The sequence below is a fragment of the Zootoca vivipara genome, chromosome 17 (genome assembly GCF_963506605.1).
Source record: "Zootoca vivipara chromosome 17, rZooViv1.1, whole genome shotgun sequence".
In the NCBI taxonomy this organism is placed as follows: Eukaryota; Metazoa; Chordata; class Lepidosauria; order Squamata; family Lacertidae; genus Zootoca; species Zootoca vivipara.
Window position 1 is genome coordinate 27,981,780 of NC_083292.1, and position 24,027 is coordinate 28,005,806.

Below are 24,027 nucleotides of genomic sequence, written 5' to 3' on the forward strand. Positions count from 1 at the left end.
AGCCAAGGGGGTATGGTTCAGTCCTGCTGAGTGCTCCTTCACTGGCACATTTATTCCAGGAAACATGCTGGTGAAGCAGATCCTTCTCCCACCCCATGGGTTAACTATGATAAGTGGGAATGATGGGTCACTCTCCATGGCCACTGAAGAGTCACTTCTAGCCAAGACACAGCTGGGATTTGGAAGAAGGGCTTTTACAGTGGGGGGTGGGAATGCTACCCCGTGGCTGTAGAAATCAAGAACTGTACCCCAAACCTAATTCCAGGTAACGGTTCTGATCACTCCATTCCCTTGGGATCATGCTGCTGACTGAGTTATTCCATGCACCAATGAGGTAGACTGGGGTGTTTTGTTTTTATTGGAGGGGTGTGTGTGCTCTTGCTGCTGAGTCCTTGTGGTGTGTGTTGCCAGCAGAAGTATATATGTGTGTGTATGCGTCCTTGTGGTTGTCCCTGTGCCTTCCATGGGAGGGAAGACAGCAACAAGAGGAAATGACAAGAGGCAATGTCTGCACCAGGAAGATAAGATTTGGTGCCTAGCACTGCAATGACTTTTGACTTGCTCTTGATGTCGTGACTCTCTGGAACAAAAGTAGGGGGGAAAGGTGGGCCTGTGGTGGAGAGTGGAGGAGAGAGTGCCAGGAGGGGCTTGCCCAGCTGCTCATCTTTCCTACCCCCTCAGATGGAAAGAGGATGTCCCCCCTTAGAGAGAATACAGTCTGCCTCTTTGTTTGAAAGCAATGTGGATGTGTGTTTGTGTGGGTGCACGTATGTGCATGGATGGGTGGATGAAGCAGTCCGTGGCTGGGTGCTGATTCCAGCTTCACCCCCCCTGCTGTAGCATGTGCAAGGAATGGGAGCTGGAACCAGGGGGTGGGGGGACACTGAGGCACATTCCTCCTCCTCTGGGGGATACACGTGGGGATTTGCACTGGGAATCTCCAAGTGTTCTCTGCCGTGGCTCTGTTTTGTCACTTGTGTCCTTCAGTCTCCACCCCTGGACCTGTGGCAGCAGGTCAAGAAAGTTCACAGGTGAGGGAATCACCCCCAACATCAGAGTAAGTTAAAACTAGCATTCCCCTACCCCTAGTGCCAAGTCCCCAAGCTAATCAAGCTCTGCAAACACATAGCAAATGAAAAGGGGGGAACTGGGTCTTTTAAAAAACTTTTTAAATTATTTGTGGGCTTTCCCCACATGTAATCTCATGACAGATTACAATACCAATCCCCTACTGAGTCAACCCCATGGAATTCCTAAAGAAACACACAGAGATAAGCCAGGTCCTCTTTTTTTTAGCCCTCCCAACCTCTTAACCAGCTATGGAGGAGCATCACAGAAAGAGAAAGTTGGTAAAGCTAAAGGACCCCTGACAGTTAAGTCCAGTTGCGAACGACTCTGGGGTTGAGGTGCTCATCTTGATTTACTGGCTGAGGGAGCCGACATTTGTCCGCAGACAGTTTTTCCGGGTCTAGATTGGACTAAAACATCACACCAAAGGCTCCCAATTCAAAATTTAACAAAGTCAGATCCATTCATTCCACACATCCACTGGGGAGTAAAATACCACAATTTAATATCAAACCCTCACGTTAAATAGCAATTTTCTTTTCAAGTTTGGGTTTTCTCCCCTCTGTTCTCAGACAATAAATTCCAGCTTTAGCAATTAAAAACCACAGAGATATTGGCATCCTGGGAAGGAAAGTTCCTGGCATCCAAGTTAAGCGGAGTTGCGGTCAGCCCTGATGGTCCACAGTTGTGATTCTGATGGGGAGTCTCTTCTGGGCTTCAAAGGCAGCAAAGAAGGGCCCCCAAAACACACACAAACCTCCCCTGAAGTGACTCATGCTGCCTTCCTCTGCTTTCAAGGCAAGCTGAGTCAGTGTGCCTGGCAGGAGGACCACAGCAGCAGTCCAGTCAGTAGTCATTCAGCCAACCTACCCCCCCCCCAGGGCAGGACACCCACAACACATGGCCCAGCTGGAGCTTCACCGCCTGCCTCAGAGTGAACATCTATGCTACTAAAAGGAGGCCAAAACCCCAGACAGTACATTAAATGTGTGACTGCACTTTAAAGTGAACAGCTGAGGATCAGGATCCTTCCCCCAGCCCTCCTGCCACACCATCCTGCAGGCAGCTATTTACCCTGCGAGAGAAGCTCCTATTCCCTCATGGGGACCATTTTCATCAGGACTGTGGTTCATGGGGAAAAGATTCAGGCCTCCTCCTCCTTGCATTCCAGATAGCAACTACAGTATAGGTAAGGCCATGACATGCTGGACGAAAGACACCCCACATAACATGACATGCAAGTTTGCATTTAATGTGTTTGGTTACACCCCCTTTTTATAAAAAACAAAACAGGCCATCAAGCAATGCAAGAAGCAGATGTTTATCATACTGTCTGGTTTGGCTCCCATAGTGTAAACCTTCTCAAAACTGGCTTGCATTGCATTCTCTCTAAAGGCCCCTGGGAACTGTAGGGTTTTGTTTTGTTTATTTGCAAAGGTTCCACTAGAGATTTGCAAAGATTCCACTAGAGATTCCACAGCCCCTTTCACAGTCCTGCATGGGGATTAATTACAGTGATGGACAGAACTGGCCTGGAGCACCTGAGAGGCTCTGTTGGGCGATGAGCTCAGGTGCCACCTAAGCCACCACTGTCTCACCCAAAATAACAACCATCCATACAGGGAGGCAGTTACTCTCCCTACCTAGTCAATCAACAAGCATGACACCCAACCACACACACACACACACACACACACGCCAAACCCCCATAGACACCCCACCTCTTTCATCATCATCATCATCACTCAGCCCTGCCCATCTTCAACATTTGTCCACTCAGCTGTCCAGCCACAAAACAAATGTTGCCCGACCCCCCCCCCCAGTCAATGGGGGCAGGCCAGAATCTCAAAGTGCCCTGAAAGACCTTTAAATTAAAGCTCAAGTGCTAAGGGAAGGGGGGGTGCGCTTCCCCCACCCAACAAACGATTGTCTTCACACGGCAGCAGATTTTGGCGCCCCTCCACAGCATCACGGGAGCGCAACTCCTAAAGGGAAGGAGGGAAGCATTCAAGCAGGCACAAAGGGTCAGCCAGGAAAGATTTGCAAATTCTTCCCAATGGCTAGTGGTCAAATTATTGCAAAAGTTTCTCAGGAGTTGCTGGCCTAAGTCAGGAGGAAAGAGCTCCTCCCATCCTTGGGCACAGCAGGTTCTCAGGAAGACAAGGACGACGGGCGAAGAGCATTTCCGGAGCCAAACCGAGGTTGTGTCCAGTGTATGTGGCAGCAGAGCGGGGACTCTTCTGATTTCCAACCCCTCTCTGCCACTCACAGGTGTTGGCAATCATCTCTGCCATCGGCAGGCATGGCTTGCAGCCCTCTGTCTCCAACAATAGTGCATCCCCACGAGGCTGAGCTGACCACCTCCCAGAGGCTGGAGGCTTTGGAAGGAGGTCGTCAGTAGCTGCTCTCGTGACCCGTCAGGATGTAGAGGTTGCTCTGCGCCGTGGGGTTATCTGTAGGGGTGCTCTCCAGGATGATGTCTCTGGCAGGGAGGAGAGAGAGGAGGCAAGAAGAATGAGCAGCACAGCCCATGTACAGGCATGTGCTAGGCAGGCAACGGAAGGGCTGGCACAGCAGCTCACAGGCACAGCCAGGGCGATGGCAAGAAGTACCCCGGGACCGGGCAGGGACTTTGCTGCCCTTTGAGAGGGAAGGTGGGAAAGAAATTTAAAAAAATATTTTTAAAAGGCACAGGGAGGAAGGAAAGCTTTCAGTGCACACCAGTCGAGAAACTGGCCCCGTTTGCTTGCAACACTAGCTGGTTTTAGCTGTTTTTTTATCTGTAAGCCTTCTGTCGTGGAAAAGGTGGTTTATAAATAAATATATAACAACCACCACGCTGAACAGAGAAATGTCCTTACCATGCATCTCTGAGTTTTGGGCTTCCCTGCTCCACAGCCTCCTTTCCTCCCTCCTCTGCAGTGAACAGGAGGATGAGGAGGACTCCAACAGAACTGTGTCTTCCTTTTTGCAAAATCCTGGCTTGTCGTTCCATTTGAATCAGAGATTGTGGATAAAAGCAAACGCCAGCCGTGGTCAAAACAAGCCAAGACACCGTCCAACCATGCATTTTTTGACGAAACCAGAGCTTGTTTCCAACCACAACCTGCGGTTCAAACAGAACGACAGGAGGCTGCAAAACTAAACTCTGCTGGAGCCCTGGCTGCATCAAAAGGAGGAAGGGAGAGGCGGAGACAGGCTGTTCCAGCTCCTCTACAGAGCACTGGACTGTGGTTTAGTGTGGCTCGTGAACACACCCACTCAGTCAAAAAGCAACGTACTGTATGTGGATCAGAGGGGACACTGAATTCCATGTGACGTGGCCACAGGAAGGTGGGAAATGGAGAGATGTTGAGGTCTCCTCCTCAGAGGCATTTCCTCACCTGTGAGCTCCCAAGACCCGGAACACTCTGGACTCATCCGCCACCTCCTGCGTCACCTGTTACAGAAGGAAGGGACAGCTGAGTGGGAAATCCCCACGCCACATTTATCAAACCCATAATACCCTTTAACTTCTTAAGGAAGGAAAAAGAATTAACCCACTGCTCCTATTAATTACCTCACATTTTCTACTCTATTAATGATAATGATTAAAATTTAACTGTATTTATATCCCACCCAACTTTCAAGGAGCTCAGGGTTGCTGCACATAATCCCCAACCCACCACTTTATCCTCACAACCACCTCCTATGAGAACCAATGGTGGCCTCAAAGCCATTCAAGTGGGTTTCATGGCCAAATGAGGATTTGAACCCAGGCGTGCCCATCTCTAGTCCAACAAACCACTAAGCCACGCAGCAGAAAGGCACCACTTAAACCATGAAAGGAGAGTGCAGTGGAGGTCAGAGATAGGAAGATGCCTTATACTGAGTCAGACTGTTAGTCCATTTAGCTTAGTCTGGTCCCACCCTGGCAGCATTCCAGGGTTTGACCTGGGACGTGTTGCATGCAGAGGAAATGCTCTTGCCACTGAGCTAAGGACCTTCCTAAGTGGGTGGGTATACATAGAATTGTAGAATTGGAAGGGACCACGAGGATCATCTAGTCCAACCCACTGCAATGCAGGAATCTTTGGTCCAATGTGGGGCTCAAACCCACAACCCTGAGATTAAGAGTCTGATGCTCTACCAACTGAGCTATCCTCCATACGTCAAATGTCACAGACGGAAGGCACACAGTCCAGGCAAAATAGCACCTCGCCACCTCCACTGCCCAATGGAGCTTAACCCGTGTTATCTCTGATGGTCCTGTTGACAGGCTGGTGGTTTGATGCCCACAGGCCCCTCTGCCCCAAGCTGGCCGGACTCACCTCACTGGATTCCAGGCTTCGGCCTTGCATGCCGTGTTTCCAGAAGGCCAGGACACTGTCCTGAAGGCACACTGCAAGAATGGGGAGACAACAAGTGAGCAAACAGCCCAGAGGTTGGCTATCACAGCAAGAGCCTCTTAAACTCAGGAATCAGGAACCCCACCTCCCAAATCCGATACTGCCAGAGGGATGGCACTCGAGGATCCACGCCCCCTTTGGGAGGCCTCAAACCCCACCCCGACACACCCCGCCCAGGTACCCTCACCTACCAATGGTCTCGATAGGGAAGTGGAACGTGAGTTCTGGAGGAAGGGCTCCCTGAGGGGCGCCGTGGAGGTTCACCACCCTCACACAACCTGAGGGAACGAGAGGAGGAGGGGCAGCGTTGGCCAAAGGGCGAAGAGGCAAGCGAGGGGAGGGGCAGCAGGCAGACCAAGGCCGAGGGAGCAGGTCAAACTGGGGAAAGACTTACGCTCAAAACACACCAGGACAGTGTCTCGGTCCATCTGCGTCACGTGGCTGGCCATGACCAAGGGCCGACCTGCAAGGAGAGAGGCATGGGAGGCTAGTCTAGGGCTGGCCCTGGCAGCAGGGGCGGGGGAAGCTGGGGGCCACATTCAGAGGAACGGGAGGAGGAGCAAGAGAGGCGAGGTGTCAGTGGGAAAAGAGAAGGTGGTTGGCATGCAGACTGCCCCAGTGACCTCTCCTTACAGGACAGGGAATGTCCCCTGCACGGAATCATGAACTGCCACTGCTTGTCAGTGTAGTCAAGTACTGAGCCAGATGGAGCAACGGATCTGACTCAGCATAAGGCGATTTCCTGCGTTCCTTTTTTTGCCAATTATTTTTTATTGCTTTTCAAAAAAATTAATGAATTTAACACCACATTAATTCAAACTCAATACAAATTTAAAAGTGACTTCCCACCCTGCCATCTTGATGTTTCACTTCCCACCCCCATTAACTGCTCATATTACATACGTTTCCAAATTCCATTTCAAAAACGATATTTTAGCATTTTATCTTTGATTTTTTTCTTCTTCAATTTTCTTCCTCTTCGTTACCCACCGGCTGTTCATTTCTGGATCCTGCTAGACTTTTGCTTAACTCTAACATATTCCCTAATGCCAAGAAGAGCTACTCTTCACTTTGTCAGCCCACAAATCCTTATTTTTAAATCAGTAATCCCCCATTAAAAATCAATCTCTCCTGCTGTTTTACATACCCCAACATTTGACTGGTCCTAATAAACACAGACTGCATTCCTATTCAGTTCAGTCCCTTGTTCGGAACCATGAGGACTAGAATCTTATTTTATTTTTAGGGAAAGGGCAGCACAGCTCAGTAGTAGAGCATCTGCTTTGCATGCAGAAGCTCCCAAGGCTCAGTCCCCGCTAGCATCTCCTTGTAGGGCCTAAAACCTTGGACAGCTGCTGCCAGTCACTGCAGGCAATACTGAGCCAGATGGAAGATTCTCTTTATATGGCAGCTCTTGCTGGCAGCTGGGTCACCTCCTGAGCCATGGGCCTTGGCAGCTGCCGGGCACTGCAATCTCTGGCGCCAGTCCAGCCAGCTGCCGTCTGGTTACTTTGCCTTTGACCACCCATTGTCAAATCTGCCCCACAGAACCGAACTCTTCGCATGCATCCTGCGTGATCCTGGGCCTGTCGTCATCTCTCAGCCTAACCCACCTCACAGGGTTGTTGTGAGGATAAAATGGTTGGAAGGGGAACCATGTCTGCGGCCCTGAGCTCTTTAGTGGAAAGTCAAGATTAAAAAACGCAATTTTATTTAACACAAAAAAAATTATAATCGCAAACTTAGTTGGGCAGGTGCCAACAGAGTCACCATGCTCGGATGAAGTACAAAACAACTTTTTAAAAGCCCAGAGGGGGCAAACCCCATACAGCCCTGAGCGTAGTCAATGGTTTCCAGGAGCCATTAAATGCTGGATGTATGTTAGAAATGGAAAAGCTGGGGTTATGGGGGCACTACGCCTGCTTGAGACTCCCAACAACTTACAGGTGAAACTCGGAAAATTAGAATATCGTCGAAAAGTGCATTTATTTCAGTAATGCAACTTAAAGGGTGAAACCAATATATGAGCTAGATGCATGACATGCAAAGCAAGATATGTCAAGCCTTTATTTTATTGTAATTGTAATTATTTGTCGTTAGGCGGGTCAATTACAAATGGAATGTAATTAATGAAATGTAATAGCGATGTTTGTTTTTGTTTGTTTTTGTATTATTGTACCTATTAGTTTTATTACTTTACTGTGGAATTTCCAAAAGAAAAGCATTTGTAAAAATTAAAAGAAAAAGAAAAAATGATAAGTTGCATTACTGAAATAAATGCACTTTTCAACGATATTCTAATTTTCCGAGTTTTACCTGTATCTTCTCCTCGAAGGGGACTGCCCTGGAACCTTAGTGGCTGGAACCTTAAACAGGATCATTCCCGTTAGAGGGGCCAGGATACCCTCCAACATTTGGGGTTGGGTCCATTGTAACAACAAAACCACTCAGGCCAGGCCTATGGGGTGCATCTGTGGCAGAGATGGTTTTATTTTATTATGTGTTTATTTATTCCTGCACACCTGGCTTTTGTCCTTCACCCTTCCTTAAGAAAAAAGAAAATGTAAGAAGAGTCCTGTAGGATCACCAGGCATCCCCAAACTTTGGCCCTCCAGATGTTTTGGACTACAATTCCCATCATCCTTGACCACTGGTCCTGCTAGCTAGGGATCATGGGAGTTGTAGGCCAAAACATCTGGAGGGCCGCAGTTTGGGGGTGCCTGGATCAGGCCATTGCGGGCCCCATCTAGTCTAGCATCCTGTTCTCACAGCAGCCAACCAGCTGCCTGTGTTGGGAAACCCACAAGCAGGATTGAGCCCAAGAGCCCTCTCCACTCCTATGGGTTCCCTCAAAAGGGGAGCAGAGGGAATTATGCAGCAGCTCTTAAACGGGCCGGGCCTCATCCCTCCCCAACTCCATGCTGGGGTCCCTCTCTCTTACCTGAAGGGCTTGAAGTGCTGAGGCCAGTGCTGAGGGAAAGGGTGCTGAAATGCAGCTCCGCCCCTGGCTGGTCGGTGCCGGTGACCCCCAAGCACACTTGCGGGTATTCCTCCGTCTCCACAACTAGCAGCTCAAAGAGGGTCAGCGGGACGGGCAGCGCCACAGAGACGTGCTGGAGAGGAGAGAATGCAGGCACTAGGTCTGACACTGCCCAACCACGCCCTCCCCGCCTGCTCCCTCGGGTGGTCTTTGGAATGCCAGAGGGGGAGGGGGAGGGTCCCTCCTCCCACCCTGCACCTCCATTCCTGGCCCTGCACCCACTTACCTTCAGCAGCATGAACTTCTGCAAAGGCTCGTACCACTGCAGGAGGGCCAGGCTGGAAGGGAGTGCAGCACAGAGGAAGGTACTACCAGAGTAAGGATTTCGCACTGAAATACAGAAGAACCGGGGGGGTTTCAACCTCTCCAAAGTCCCCCCTGACCCCAGAAGAGCCTCCTGCCCCCTCTTTGGTCAAAGCCTCCTGCCCAACGGCAGCTGACAGCAGAAAAGGGCTTTGCTTCTCATGGCGCCTCTCCCTGTCTCTTGAGAAAAACTAATTCAGAGTGCAATTCTCTGTCCTTTCAAGAAGAAATGCAGCAGAGCATGAGCTGCGGGCAAGGAAGTTGTTGTACCATGTTGTGGATTGAGCCTGTTGTCATGCCCTCTACACTTGGGCACATGGGCAGTGCCATTTTAGCAGTGTGCTTATCTTTTAAAATAAAACAGCTGTATTTTAATTTGCGCTAAAACACTTCCCCGCTTGCATTATTAAGTTCAGCGAACAAAAAGCCTTTCGGTTTAACATGTTGTGTGAAGGGCTCTCCATGTTCACGCAAGCTCCGAAAGGCTGCAAAATTGCCGCTGGTTGCATGTGACTGTTGCTGGGTCTGCAACAATGCTGCTCTGAATCTGGAAGGCACAACACCCCACAATTCCTCCAGGGCATCATTTAGCCGAATTTCACTTGGGCTTTTCACTGGGCTTGTTTTTTAGGGAAATGCATGTGAGTGGGGAGGGGAGCTGCAAATTTGACTGCTAAAGGGCTTTGGGGGGCATTGATTACTATTTTCCCATCATGCCATGTTTCTCATCAAATTTTGCACACCCACAAGAGTCACCCCGTTTTCTTTTTCCAATGGATGAGGAAGCCATTAATCACCCACTTCCCCCTTTCAGCACGGCTTACTTCAATTCTACCCAACTGCATTTCTCAAAAAAGCACAACACTCCAGAAGGCTGGCATAACACAGGGCTACAACGTCGCCTCCACCATGTGGGATTTCATTTATATTTGCCAGGTCATTTTTTAAACGTTTACAAACTGTCATACACCCCCCCCCTCTATGAAATAAGACCAGAGTTTAAAAGCTGCTCCCTTTTTGGCTTTGGGGTGGGGAATACTGGTGTGACCCAAATCGCAGTCAAATTTTAAATATCCAGTTCTCCACCGAACTTCACAGGGTTGTTGTGAGGGCAGAACGGGGAGGGGAAAAAATACATATGACCTCATGAGCTCCTTGGAGCAAAGCTGGGATATAAATAGAATTAAATAAATTACACTTTCATCTCTCTCCCTCTCCCCCTCATCTCCTCCACCCTCTACACCCCCCAAACTCCTCTTTCCCTCACACAGCCACCAACTGTCATTTCCCAACAGGCCTGCCCCCTCTCCAAAATGGAGGACAAGTCCTCTTTCCAGTGGAGTTAAGGTTAAGGAGAGGGAGAGGGAGATGGAAGGCCAGGAAACTCACCTACACGGCACTTCAAGCATCCTTTGGTGTCAGCTATCTTGGCTGAGAGGGCAAACTTCCTGTCAAAAGAAAGGAACGGCTTTAGGCCTTGGAGTGCGGGGGGGGGGGGATTTCACCAGGTCAGAGGCAAGGGGGAGAGGGTCCTCCCCGCCAAGTCCGTCCTTAACTGAAAAGTCTGTCTAAGACTGAGCAGGGGACTGTCTTCTGTTTGCAAAGCAGGAACTCTAATACAGAGCTATAGTCCTCCCCCCCCCCAATGAAGTAAGACTCCAGTCCTCATGAGGCCCAATAAAGGAATTATTAAGCAGGAACTCAGGAAGCTGCTTTTATAGGAAATCAAATCCACTGGGTCCACCAGCCTCAATACCACTGGCATTGCCTGGTTGTGGCCCTTGCGGGGGGGGATTCAGGTGGGAGTCACCTGAAGTCACCCAGGGGGGATCCTCTTCTTGGGCATCACATAGGCTGGCTTAGGAATGTACAGGCCGCCTCTTAAGCCCAGGGGCATCCAGAAACCACAGGGTGGAGATCTGGGGCTCTGCACAGCTCCTTGCTCCTATGGGTCCTCTGCCTGCCCAACATATTCCCCAGGACCCCACAGCTAACCCACCCCAGCTTCAGTTCCAGTCGCAAGCAGCTCCCTGGGAAGCAGCTTGAAGAAATCAGCCATGCTTCCAACACTGTGATCAGACGTAGTTTGGGGGGGGGGAGAGGAGAGAATTTACTACTCTCCTCTCTTTGAAGTGGGGGCAGGGGCAGGGGCAGGGGGCAAAGGGCAAGGGGTGTCCCTCCCTCCCCGCCTCTCCCCACCTGGGGATGATCCGCTCTGTCAGCCGGTTGGTGGCGATGGAGAGGGGGACCTGCCGCTTCTGCAGCTGGCGCCGCTGCTCAAAGAGACCCACAAGGTTGTGGGAAGAGAGCTGGGAGGACTTCCCTGCAAAGGCAGAAGCGGGAAAATCGGGAGGATCATTTGACGGAGCAAAGTGGAAGTTTAAGCAGGACTTTTTATAAGTCCTATAGCCACGCACCCGATTGCCCCTCTAAACCCAAAGCGCGAAGCTCTCCCTCAGTCCCCTTAAATTGACCCCAATACCTATGGGCGAGATAAAAAGGGGGGAAATGTGCGCGGGGGGGATTTTCTAGCTCTGTCTCTGGACACTCACCAGCTAAGGTCAGTAGCACATTGTTCATACAGTAGAGCCAAGAGCACCTGTGTGGAAGGAGCTGGGGGAGGGGAGCAGGCGGGGGTGGGGGTGGGACGAATGGCACAAAGCAGGAGAGAGGGGGAGAAGTGGTGAGAGAGAGATCAGTCGCTTGAGGCCATCTCTACCATTTTCATGGCATGAAACAAGTGTGTCCAAGTTAGATACAAGGAACTTAGTGAAGATTGAATTGTGTGTGTGTGTATACACTCATATATATATATATATATGTATATGTATATGTATATGTATATGTATGTATGTATGTATATGTATGTATATATATATATATATATATATATATATATATATATATATATATATATATATATAATTTTAAAGGAGCCAGCAAAAACAATATAAAATTTCAATGCTTGTAAGAAAAGCGCTTGTAGGGATAAGAAACCTCAGCTCTCGTGGGCATCTCTGAGCGATGAACGAAAGGGCTTCCCGAGTTGATCACCACCAAACGCCCCCACCCACCTGCCCTTCCTGTTGCGTTCCACGGGGAAGGTCCACCTCTGGTGGTGTTCATGTTAAAGGCCCAAGCAAGGAGAGGCCAGAAGTTCCTAGTTCCCCTGGCAGGCAGGGCAAGGCTCAAGTGAGGGCTTAGCTTTTCCCCAGATCTGCCACTCCACATTCTGAAGCTCCTTGTCCGATTTCTCTTTCTTTCACCCCAGAGCTTTCCTCATGAAAACCCGCTCTTTAAACCTGACCCACAACAAACAGCAATTTGGATTTTCCATGGATTGCTGTTTGCTCCAGCTTGGCGGTAAAGAGCAGGTTTTTTGTGAGGAAAGCTCTGGAGCAAAAATTAGAGCATTTGGAAACAAAGCTTTTAAGCATGGGTCATACCTGGAAAGTGCAGAGGGAAGGTAGCTCTTGGTCCTTTGGAGGGAGAGCAAAACAGCTGCGATTCAGGACCACGGACAGCACCACTGCAGCCGAGGCCAAGCATCCATGTTGCCTCAGCCAGCAGCCCCTTGACCAATGCCTTCCACTGAGCATTGGTACTGAGCAGAGGTGTATTTTTTTGCTGGCGCCGCTCAATTTCTAACTGGGTAATTTGGCATCATTTTAATGTCAGATGATAAGACAGGTGGGCAGGCCCAAACCTGGTCCCATGGGGTGTGTGGAAACAAGGATCCGCCCCTGCTTCCCATGGTGTTGAGAACCCTCCACCCCAGCTCCTCCCTCTTCAGGGTCCTCACCTTCTCCATTGTGTCTTCATGGAGCTCGTGGATATTGAGTGTGTAGATGCCTTCTTCGGCTCCCACCACTAGGTAGAGATCTACGGTGGGGAAGAAGAGGGGGAAGGTCAGATCACCAGCTGCCAATCCCTGGTGCCAAGGTTCCACAGGAAACATGTGGGGTTCTACCTCGTGTTTCTGGGTGGATCCACGTCGTAGCCGAGTTGATTTTCAGCGGACAGCCGTTGAAGACTTTGGAGAAACAGGCCCCCATCTTGGAAAAGAGAAGACACAGAAAGCTGGAGAGGGGAGCGGAGAGGGGAGCTGGAGACCCATTTCCAGGGCTCCTATACTGAGACCTACAAAATTCCTTTGCTGTAACCCCCCTGCTCCACTCCGATCTCCTGGCCCCAGTTTGCTGGTGCATGTACCGCCCCTCCCCTGCCCAGTGAAGAGGACTTACGTGGACTTTTGGAGTGGGAGGCAACCCATGACACAGCAGCCTCTGCAAGAGAGGAGGGGTCAAGAAGAGGTGGGGGAAGTCACCAGAGAAGGAAGGAAGGAAGGAAGGAAGGAAGGAAGGAAGGAAGGAAGGAAGGAAGGAAGGAAGGAAGGAAGTCATTATTTGAAGGTGCCAACATATTGGGTTAACTCCAGACCGCTTCCCTTCAATACGATTGCAGCCTTCAACCCCATACCAGTAGCAGGTGGGGCGGGGCACTCCTCATGAGAAACAGGAGCGTTGGGGGCTTTTTCCCAAGTGTCAGGGAGCCAATCCAGACATGTCCTGCTACTCCCCAAGCCCCACCTTTCTCTCTTACTACACCCCACAAAACGCCTATATTTGGAGGGGAAAACCCAGCAGCCCACCCTGCTGGCACTCTCTCCGAAGGTTTTAGCCAGCTAGGTCACTTTCCGTAAGACCACTGTTTCCGCCACCAGAAACAGGCTTTAACGGTTGATTTATCTGCTCTGATCCCAGGCTTCCTTGCTTGGAGATTTTGGGGTGCCCCGACTTACAGTGGCCTCTTCCTTCCTCTTCATGGTAGCCCATTCTGTGGAGAGGAGCGAGTCCACAGGCTTCGGGGAGCCTGTCCGTGAGGTATCTGAAGGATCGCCCAGATCTGCGTTGTCTGTGGGGGGAAAGACAAGAGTCGCTGTCACACCAGCACAAATTAAAAAATTTAAGAAGGGGTCAGAAATAGAGCTTCTCTCTGCCAGATTCCACTTGCCCACTAGCCCACCATAGCTGTCAAGTTCTCCCTTTTTTTTAAGGGAAATTCCCTTATGCTGAATAGGCTTCCTCACAAGGGGAAACTTGACAGCTATGTAGCCCACCCAACTGCACAGATGCCATCCTGGATGCCTGCTTAACCCTTTCCCTGCCAAGCCCCCTCCCACTACTCCGTTTCTGTAATGGCTTGGTTTTAATTGCCAACCATTTCATTTTATCTATTCCACTCCCTGCTGCCGGTTTGCTTTCTTTCTACTATGCCATTTTATTGCATGGTTTTATCGTTTTACTGTACAGCATTTATTGGTTTATCAGATTTGATTCTCAGCTGCCATAAAGCCTTGTTTGTTTGTTTGTTTTTTAAAGTAGGACATAAATCCATTTTTTACAAAAATACATGCAATGAAGCCCCCAGCTTTGACCCCAACAGCAACAACCTGCTAAGCATCCTTTAAAGGTAAAGGGACCCCTGACCATTAGGTCCAGTCGTGACCGACTCTGGGGTTGCGGCGCTCATCTCGCATTATTGGCCGAGGGAGCAGGCATACAGCTTCCAGGTCATGTGGCCAGCATGACTAAGCCACTTCTGGCGAACCAGAGCAGGAAACACCATTTACCTTCCCGCTGTAGCGGTACCTATTTATCTACTTGCACTTTGACGTGCTTTCAAACTGCTAGGTTGGCAGGAGCAGGGACCGAGCAACGGGAGCTCACCCCATCGCGGGGATTCGAACCGCCGACCTTCTGATCGGCAAGTCCTAGGCTCTGTGGTTTAACCCACAGCACCACCCGCATCCCTCTAAGCATCCTTTAGGAATCCTGTAAAAGGGCGAGGGGAGCAGCCGCAGAAAGCAATGCATTTTAAAAAGGGTAGTAGGGAAAGAGTTAAGCACTACTGTTGCCCCCACCACCACCACCAAACACACACATTCACTGCCTCTCCTCCTCCTCTCAGCTTTATGGCTTCTGGAGGCTGCTTTTAATTAAAAGACACACCCAAAACATTTGGGGGTGTGATGTGCCGGAATGCCGAAGCGAAATAGGAAGCTGAAATCCGGGTCTGTGTTTAACATCCTGCCATGGGTGACATGGAACTCCCTGGAGGCGAGCAAGGAAGCAAGTGGACAAGCAGAGGATGATAGGAAGCTCCTGCCCCACTTGGCTCCCATTCTGGCCATAGAAGAGGAGCAGAAGGCTCCCCCAATCCATCTCCTCCTCCCCTTCTCCACCAGCCCACCTGGTAGAAGGGAAGTTGGTAAGAGAAGAGCTGTGAAAGCCGGTGTGTGTCCCCCTCCAATGTCCCTCAGTTCCCCCCCCCCCAATTTCTTTCCAAAAAAATGTGTGGCGAAATGGTTCCCCCTTTCCCAGTTTTTTATTCCCCCACACCCCAGATCTTCGCATGTCTCAGAGGCTAGTAGCCTGTTTTTCCACGTTGCCTGCAGATGACAGAAGGAGCCAGTCTGGCATTATTGTTATTTACTATAGCAGAAAAACAAGAAAAACAAGCAGGGAAAAAATCCTACGCATGTTTACACACAAGTAAGTTCCACCAGGAGTAATCAAGCATTCATAGGATTGCAGCCTATTTGATCTTGGGAGGATGTGACGAAGCAGGGTTTAATCGGGGGGCCCTGAAAACTCAGGCAACAATAACTTATTGCCACCCTAACTAAGTTATCGTCACCTGAGCCTTCAGAGCCCCAGATTAAACCCTGCTTCACAGCTGGTCTTGAAAAGGCTGAATTCATTCAAACTGAGCATAATTCAAGATTGTGTGAAAATTCAGCACCTGGAAGAATCCCAGCTTTCAAGGAGGTGAAAAAGCAGGGAACAAGTTTCTGCTCAAGGTGCCTAATATATGCTTGACAGCGTGTGGGCGATTCCTGGTGAAATATCACAAGGGGCTGAATAAGATATCCAGTGAGGTGCAGCTTCCCCTTTCCAGCACTGGCAAAACCTGGAATGAATCATGTAGAATGAGGAGAAGTGGCTCCATTCCCATCATTTATACGTGTCACAAACTTTGACTTTTCTCAGTGCAAAACCTGAGCCGCTTTTGGCAAATTTGGGCTCCGGGCATCGGAAAACTGGATAAACTAGATAGCCCTTTGGTGAAGAACCCACTGAGCTCAGAAGAAACCAGCTTCCACCAGAAGCCGATTCTATGCGCAGGGCCTATTGGCCAGCGCTTGTGCCGTCTCCAACCCTCCCCCCACTCCCCAGCATGCTTTCTCAAAGCTCTTTTCTGTAGATTTCCACTTTCAGAACACAAATCCCCTCTCCTAGAAGGGTGAAGACTCCAAATTCATTTTGGGGGCCCTCTGTGTTCACTGCAACCACTTCCTCCTCACCTGGTAGGCTCTGGCTTCTTTGACACTCGGGGGCTGGGAAGTCAAGGCCCTCCTCGAGCTCCCAGGGAGCCTTATAGGCCAGCTCCAGGTTGAGAAAATCCCACAGGGGCCCCCTCTTGATGGTGCTCATGTCCACCTCACCAGTGCTGCTGGGCCACTGTTCCTCATGGACCTGAATAAAGCAAGGGAAACGGCTTCTTAGTGGGGGAGACTGAGGGTGGGGAGGTTGCGGGGTAATGGGATAGATGCAATGAAGAAACAGTACCTTCTCTGTGGTGCCTGCTGGGCGAATGGTGAGGCTCCTGCAAGAGACAAGGGACTCATCAGAACAGGAAGGGGGGGTTATTGCCTTGAAAGGGGAATATTTGGGGCTCAGTTTGTGCCCACACAGACCAGGACTTGGCTCCAGAACCTAATTGCCAAAGCTCCACAATAAGCAAAGAACAGAGTGCCTGAGCATGTGCAGGGAGACCCGTTCCTCAGTTGCCAGCCTAAACACTTTGAAAGTCAGGGCAGGGGAAGTTTAAAAACTTCACAGTAGAGAGGGGGCTGAGTTTGCCTGTCTGGAGATGGGAGTGCCAGAACTGCAGGATGGGGCCTGGCTGGAAAGGCAGCTCCACCTCTTCTGTCTCTGCCTGCCGGAGCTGAGACAATAACAGAGGGCCAGAGGCATACAAAGAGCCTGAAGTCATAGAAAGGCAGCAGCTCCCAAAGTTCTCCTCCTCCACCACCCAAGCATCAGCATACCTCTCCTCTAGTGCTTCTTCCACCGACTGAAGGAGGCTCCTAAAGAGAGGAGGAAAACAGCACCAAAAGTACCATCAGGAAATCTCACACCTGTGCAGCAGTCCTGCCTCCTTCCTTCTCCTCCCCTGCCCCAGCTACGTCAACCTCATTTCTAACTCCCTGAATTCCACCCACTTCCTTGTAGGAAGGCGGCCCTTTTTCTGGTTGTCCCCTTAATAGCAGCAAAGCAGGCAGAAATTCAACAGGCCCTGCTTTCCCCATCTCTGCTGGGGGAGAAAAAGCGGCCGCTCTCGAGCTCTTCCTCCCAGCAGGAAGGAAAAGGTGGCCATCCTGATTCACAAAGGTGGGGAGGGAGGAGAAACAGGGACGCCCACCCACCTCCCATCACCCTACCCTTCTCCCAGGCTCCTTACTCTCCATCTCCTAACACCATCCAGTTTTCCTCTTCCTCTTCCTTCTGCAAAACACACAAAAATCACCATTAAATCTTAAGGCTAGAATAATTTGATGCACACACTCCCCAAAAATACCCAGTGAAAGAAGGGAGGAGAGGAGCAAGAGGCGTCTTACCTTCCTGAGGGCCTGGAAAGTCACCAGCAGTCATGAGTAGGCAATATCAGGCAAGGTGGGCCAATGACCCAGCTGGGATAGCTCAGCTGGTAGAGCAGGCACCCCCAAACTGTGGCCCTCCAGATGTTTTGGCCTACAACTCCCATGATCCCTAGCTAACAGGACCAGTGGTCAGGGATGATGGGAATTGTAGTCCAAAACATCTGGAGGGCCGAAGTTTGGGGATGCCTGTGGTAGAGCATGAGACTAATAATCTCAGGGTTGTGGGTTCAAGCCCCACGTTGGTTAAAATATTCCTGCATTGCAGGGGTTGGACTAGGTGACCCTTGTGGTGCCTTCCAGCTCTATGATTCGATGGATGAATTTTGCCCGCCACCCCCAAGTCAGCATATCAGTTGTGAATTTCCCTCCCCAAATGCGCCCTGGGGCCAAAGCAAGCAATCCGCTCACTCTTTTGCCCCTCTGAAACGTACATACACACACATTGACTGACGTTCTTACCAGACTGCACCAAGGCTCTGTTTCTTTCCTCAGCGGGGGCCCGAACTTGACCTGATTAACTATAAAAGAACAAACATCAGCCATTTTGCTCAGAAGCAGGGCTTCCCCACCACCACCAAGGCCCAAATGCCTTCATGCCACTCACCCAAGAAAACACTCCCTATACCCTGCCTTCAAAGGCCACTGCAGGGCAAAAGGGGGGGGCTGCAAGATACCCCACAGGAGCTCAGGACGTGGGGAGGGAGACAGAGGTGTTTTCCAGACCTCCTAGCAGGCAAGATGCTGGTGCTTACTGGGAGGGAGAGGTGGCCGTGAAGGTGGCACAGTGCAAACACACCAGCAGGAACATCAGACTGGCCCTGCCATGGAGTTTGCACCATCCCAGCCTGACTGCCACCTCTCCGCACCCCTCCAATGAGGTCAGGTAAACACCTCTGCTCAGTTCCACACCATCCTAAGCTCCTGGTGCACCTTTCAGCCACCGTCTCCAGAAGGGACTTTCACCAACATCCCCAGCCAGCCCCAAACAGCTTTCCACTTTCGCTAGGGGGCTTCCCATGCCATGGGAGAGTCTGGAGAGAAATCAGGCTGATTTAAAGCCCCACCTGAGAGAGAAATCAAGATCCAAACGGGTGGGCAGGGGGAGCCGGGGAAACTTACACTGGATCTCTGCAAGGGTCCCTTCAACTGGCCCGTGTGGCCGATGGGAACGGATTTTGTCAGGAAAAACTTCATAAGCCTGAGTGGTTTAAAGAGAGAAAGTCAAGCATGCCTAAGAACTCAGTCGGACCAAAGAGCCTCCAGGGCAGCTTTCACCCATCTGGTGCCTTCCGTATGCTTTGGACTACAATTCCCATCAGCCTCAGCCAATGCATGGAGAGCATGTGCTTTGCGTGCAGGAGGTCCTTGGTTCAATCCCTGCTGCCACCTCCAGGAAGGGCTGGGAAAAGACCCCAGAGAGGGCCACTGCCGGGCAGGGCTGGCAACACTGGGCTAGACAGGCCAGTTTGGTGTGATGTGGTAAGAGGAAGACTCCCACGTCTCTCATTCTCAACAGAGGTTTTTTAGGACCAGAACATAAAAGATAACAGCTCTGGCCTCATGGTAGCCCCCAATTGCCCGCACTCTGCCCATGGGGTGGTAACTCTTGCTAGCTGTGCACAGGCCAATGAATTAGGCCTGAACCTTTCAAAAAGTCACCTGGGCAAGCAGGCCACTGCCAGCAACATATACTGTGGCAGTGAGTCCCACAAGTTAATTATATGCATTGCATGAAAAAAATAGGAGGTCGGAGTTGGAAAATCTCTGGGAGGTCCCCCTCCGACAGGATCTGCAGTGCAGGCTGTTGCAACTGCATCAACATTCCTGCTGGGCCTTTGCTGAGCAACCTCCTAGCAAAGGGGAGCCCCCACCCCCCACAAGGCAGCCTGTGACTCCACTGTGGAAGAGTTCTCACTCTTAGGAGGTTTCTCTTCCTATTTAGCCAAAATAAGCTTCTTGCCATCTTCTACTCTTTGGCTCTCGGCATAGAACAGATCTGCTCAGTCAATGGCTTGGGTCTATGGCAGATTCCCCACTCTCTTCTGCCACCGCTTTTGGGGACCATACCTCTAAGTCTCCATCGTCCACCAGGGCAGCCGCTGCCAAATCTGGGTTCGTGGCTTTATCCAGTAGCTCGATGGCTAAGACGCGAGCCAATGGCTGGCTAACAAAAGGATGCTGGTGGAGAGGAAGACAAGGTGAGCGGAGAGGAGGGTTCAAGGTTCCCCCAAATGCCCGCCAGGCACAGGGCTGGCAGGCGGCATTCTTGGGCAGCTGCTGCAGCCCCCTCCTGTCACCTCTCCTGGGCAGCTGGATCCAGATTTTAATTCCCACAATGCCCCAGAGCAGGACAACACCAGGGCACTGTGGGAAATTAAATTAAAACAGTGGCTCTCACAGCAACTAAAGTGTCCGCTGTAAGGACAACTGAAGAGCCCTGCAGCAGCTGGATCAGGCCACCGGGAGAGTGAGCAGCTAGTCCAGCATCCTGGTCCCACAGTGGCCAAGCACATGTCACAGTGGAAGCCTCCAAACAGGACCCGAGTGCAACAGTAAGGCTGCCATACGTCTGGAATTTCCAGGACATAACTGGGATTTGGGATAAAATGTCTGGGGAAAGTCGGGTGCATGGCTGCCTGTCAGAGGGACTCCTTACAGGGACCCTCCCCCAGTCATCCTGACCAGCACTTCGCCCAGTGACAGCACTAGCAGCGGGTCAGGAGGAGGGAATGAGGAATGGAGCAGGGTGGAGAGGGGGCTCTCAGACATGTCAGAGCCTAGGCACCGACCCAGCTGGCCAGAGGAGGAAGGACAGCGCAGCGAGCTGCTGGAGCCTCTGCAACGCTCCAAAGGACGGGAGAAGGAACGCAGCCCCTTCCGGTGCCCGAATTGAGGCACGCGCCCACACGCAGGGCTAGGGGGAGGTGCTTTGGGGTGCCCAGGCTTTTATGCTGGTCCAAGACACGAAGGAAGCCATTGCCGGGTTCTGAATCGGAATAGGCAGTCATGTTTTCTGATATCTCTGCACTGTAAATAATATGCACAATAAAACTCTGAAAGACAGAGCGGACTTTACTCGAGAGTAGCCGCAACAATCCCCTGACACTGCCCATATCAGAAGTGTTGATTTTTGGCATTTCCCCCCCCCAAAAAAAAAAACCTGGTAAAAATAATAATTTTGTTTGGAGATTTCACTTTTAAAAAGCAGAATTTTAGGCACTTTTATAAAGACACTCCTGTAATTCTCTGGAAGGAAGTACCTATCTCCGCCCTCTCCAAGCCCACCCACCCCAACTTCCATCTTGAGTCACCTGCAGGAGTTTTTCTGCCACGGGACGCTTTTTGGGGTTCTTGGTTAAGGAGAGTTTGAGGAAATGGTGAAAATCTGCCGACCTGGAAGGGAGAAAGGGAAGATAAGACAAGCTAAAAGTCGAGTGTCTAGCTGAGTAACCGGAAAGCAGGGTGTGAGCACAACAGCAGCCCTAACCCAGCAATGCCCCCAGCAGCTGGTACTCAGCAGCAAACTCCATCGCAGCCTGAAACCATCACTACTGGTAACTACAGATAGCTTTATCCTCCAAGGATTTGCCAATTCCCCTTCAGAACACTGGAAGAGCTGATCAGGCCATCTGGTCCGGCATCCCGTTCTCACAGTAGCCAGGGGATCGAAGAAGCCCTCCAGCTGGATAAAGCACAACAGCCACAGAACTCTCCACCCTTAAGAGTCCCAGCAACTGGCATTCAGGTGCAGCCGCCCCCCACCTACCTGAGGACCAGTGGTGGTGGAAGCCATTTGGATGCCTTGGGGGGCGCGTCCAGGGGTGGGGTGCACCACGGGGCCTCTGGAGTCTGCCTGCCTCCTCCCACTCAGCACCCAAGCCACCACATCTTTCCCAGGAGAGACATTTTGTCACACACACCCCCTCAGCTTCTTCTAGTCCTCCTCCCACAGTACCTTCTCAATAACCCCGAGAAGGGAGGCTAAGAGAGAAAGCAAGTGGTTCAAGGATACAGATTTGTAGCCAAGCAGGAATCTGAACCCAGTCCACCGACCTGTCCTTTATGACACTGCATTTCACTGGCATAAGGTGGTCAGATCCAGCCTTCTTTACACACAACCGAAACCCAGCAGAGGGAGCAGGTTTGCCCTCCTTCACAGCCCTGTTGCTCAGTCACTCACCAGCAGGCCTTGTCTTTTAGCTTGGGGGGCTGGAAGCTGCTTTTCGACATCAGCATCAAGGCCCTGAAGGGGAAGACAAAACAAGGATCATCTTTCCTGCTTTGTTCCTCCTGCGTGTTTTAGAAAAGGGGAAATACCTGCCTCTGTTGTCCCGAATTTGTCCCCACCCCACCCACCCCCAGCCCCACCATTTGATGATTATGTCTGATGTTCAAACATGCTAACCGCTAGGAGGGTCACTCAAGAAATCTGGGCCTGGTTTTCTGCACTGTTGTGGGTCCATTCCCCCCCCCCCCCACAATTGCCTTTGAAAAAGAAAAGGTTCAGCCCATGTTTCTGTCCTGCACGCAAACTTACTCTGCTGAGTAGGACAGGCCTGAGATTGTTATTAGTGGGGCACCAATGTCAACAGACAGACAGCACGTCACACAAAACACACACCGCTCTGAGAGCAGGCAAAGCCAGTCTTACTGGAGAGGCCTCCATGTGGCATTTCCTGTTGCTTAATCCTCCCGCCCACCAGAAGCCTTCATGTTTGTGTGTGCACGCGCTTTGCATGCCTGCCCTCACAGGATCCACATGCAGGCTGTTTCTTAGCAGAGGTGTGTTTAGCCATCTCAGAGCAAGTGACACCATTCACGCTTCTCCCAGAAACCTTGAGCAGAGTGGTTGTGACCATGGGCATACCCAGCGAGGGGCAGGGGGGCAGCTCCCCCCCAAGAAGCAAAAAAAAAACACACCTGTATTTTACGGACCATAACCAAACACTTTTTCCCTCCGAAAACTGAAGGGGAAAAGTCGCTGCGGGTTATGGAAATTGGGCTGTTTTCGCCCCCTCCGCGGCTGCAGTCAGCGACAGGAACATGGGGAGGGCGAGAAGCAGCCTGAAATTGGGCTGGTTTTGCCCCCTCCCTGGCTTCAGCCAGCATCAGGAACGAGGGAGGGGGGAGAAGCAGCCTGAGCTGGGGGGGGGGGCAGACGGGAGCTCAATCCTTCCTCCCCCCCCCGCTTTCTTTCTTCCTTTTTCCCTCTCTCTCTCCCTCCCTCCCTCCCTCCCTTCTCTCTCTCTCTCTCTCTCTCACCCCTTCTTTCTTTCCTTCCTTCCTTCCTTCCTTCCTCCCTTCCCTTCCTCCTTCCTTCCCTCTCTCTCTCCCCCCCCCGTTTTGATCCTGGGTACGCCCCTGGTTGTGACCGAGGCTGGGACCTCACAGGAGATGGGGAGGGCAGCTCCCCTTTCCCTTCCCACACTTGCCTAAAGCTGCTTCAGGTGGGCGGGGGGCCTCAAAGCTATGTAGAGCCACCACCCTCTTGGACGGCCAGGAAAAGGACTCAAGTCACTGGTTGCAACCCCCTCTGCAGCCGAAGGCAACCAGCCGGGTACCTAATTCTTCCCTTTGCTATTTTTATGCTATTTCCACCCATTTCATCTCTATAAATAAACAAGCTGGAACATGTGCAGAGGATGGCGACTAAGATGATAAAAGGTCTGGAAACCAAGCCTTAAGACTGAGGAATGGCCGAGGGAAGTGGGTATGTTTAAAGGAGACTCAGAGGAGATATGATTGCCATCTTCACATGGAGCAAGCTTGTTTTCCTCCTGCTCCGGATGCTAGGACCCCAATGGATTCAAGTTACAAGAAAGGAGATTCCGACTCAACATCAGGAATAACTTTCTGACAGTAAGAGCTATTTGACAGTGGAACGGACTCCCCCGAGAGGAGGTGGACTCTCTCCTTCCTTAGAGGTTTCTAAGCAGAGGTTGGGTGGCCACCTGTCGTGCATAATCTATCTGAGATTCCTGCATTGCAGAGGGTTGGAACAGATGACCCTCAGGGTCCCTTCCAACTCTACAATTCTTGCAGTGTTTCCTGCAAGGGTAATCGTTTTTGCACCCACTTTTTTTTTTTTTTTAAGGAATACTTCAAGGAATTTGCTTGTACACAAGCTTTCCTGAAAACAGCATCAACAGTGGGTTGATCTGCAGATTCTGCTTCTCCTTGACAGTGTTAAAGGCAGGATACGAGCAGCGGCTGAGGAAAAGGGCCCTCGTGAACAGATGGCGGTGCCAGATTCTCATCAACACCAACGTGCCACCCGTTCCTCTGGCAGCAGGCTGGATGCCAGGGAGACAGGCAGGCAGTTGGATCGGGGTTAGGGTAACTTGGCTGATGAAGACCATGCCCTGGGAACCTTGAGGCCTGTCCAAAAGCTAAACTGCTGATGGGGGCAGACGGCTTGGTAGCATGGGACACCTCTACTAAAACCTCTGCATTGGCTGCTCCTGTTGCAGCCAGGTGAGGCTCAAGCCTCTTCTTTTGATGTA

The 24,027-nt window shown here is 51.0% G+C and overlaps 1 protein-coding gene across 1 annotated transcript in view; it reads right to left on the reverse strand.

Annotated features, from left to right (window-relative positions):
• Window positions 1-1,556: 1,556 nt before the first annotated feature.
• Window positions 1,557-24,027, reverse strand: part of MAP4K2 (mitogen-activated protein kinase kinase kinase kinase 2) — a 35,827-nt gene continuing 13,356 nt past the window's right edge. Inside the window, exons 10-32 of the mRNA XM_035098275.2 lie at window positions 21,705-21,767; window positions 20,836-20,917; window positions 19,592-19,702; window positions 18,644-18,722; window positions 17,984-18,042; window positions 17,326-17,369; window positions 16,913-16,951; window positions 16,431-16,467; window positions 16,166-16,337; window positions 13,601-13,713; window positions 13,044-13,085; window positions 12,770-12,854; window positions 12,602-12,681; window positions 11,352-11,412; window positions 10,999-11,122; window positions 10,189-10,247; window positions 8,723-8,826; window positions 8,398-8,569; window positions 5,851-5,919; window positions 5,648-5,734; window positions 5,379-5,449; window positions 4,452-4,507; window positions 1,557-3,550 (exon numbers count right to left, since the gene is read on the reverse strand). Of these exons, the coding sequence (XP_034954166.2) occupies window positions 3,463-3,550; window positions 4,452-4,507; window positions 5,379-5,449; window positions 5,648-5,734; window positions 5,851-5,919; window positions 8,398-8,569; window positions 8,723-8,826; window positions 10,189-10,247; window positions 10,999-11,122; window positions 11,352-11,412; window positions 12,602-12,681; window positions 12,770-12,854; window positions 13,044-13,085; window positions 13,601-13,713; window positions 16,166-16,337; window positions 16,431-16,467; window positions 16,913-16,951; window positions 17,326-17,369; window positions 17,984-18,042; window positions 18,644-18,722; window positions 19,592-19,702; window positions 20,836-20,917; window positions 21,705-21,767 (1,897 nt within the window). The 3' untranslated portion in view covers window positions 1,557-3,462. The remainder of the gene's footprint in view (window positions 3,551-4,451; window positions 4,508-5,378; window positions 5,450-5,647; window positions 5,735-5,850; window positions 5,920-8,397; window positions 8,570-8,722; window positions 8,827-10,188; window positions 10,248-10,998; window positions 11,123-11,351; window positions 11,413-12,601; window positions 12,682-12,769; window positions 12,855-13,043; window positions 13,086-13,600; window positions 13,714-16,165; window positions 16,338-16,430; window positions 16,468-16,912; window positions 16,952-17,325; window positions 17,370-17,983; window positions 18,043-18,643; window positions 18,723-19,591; window positions 19,703-20,835; window positions 20,918-21,704; window positions 21,768-24,027) is intronic.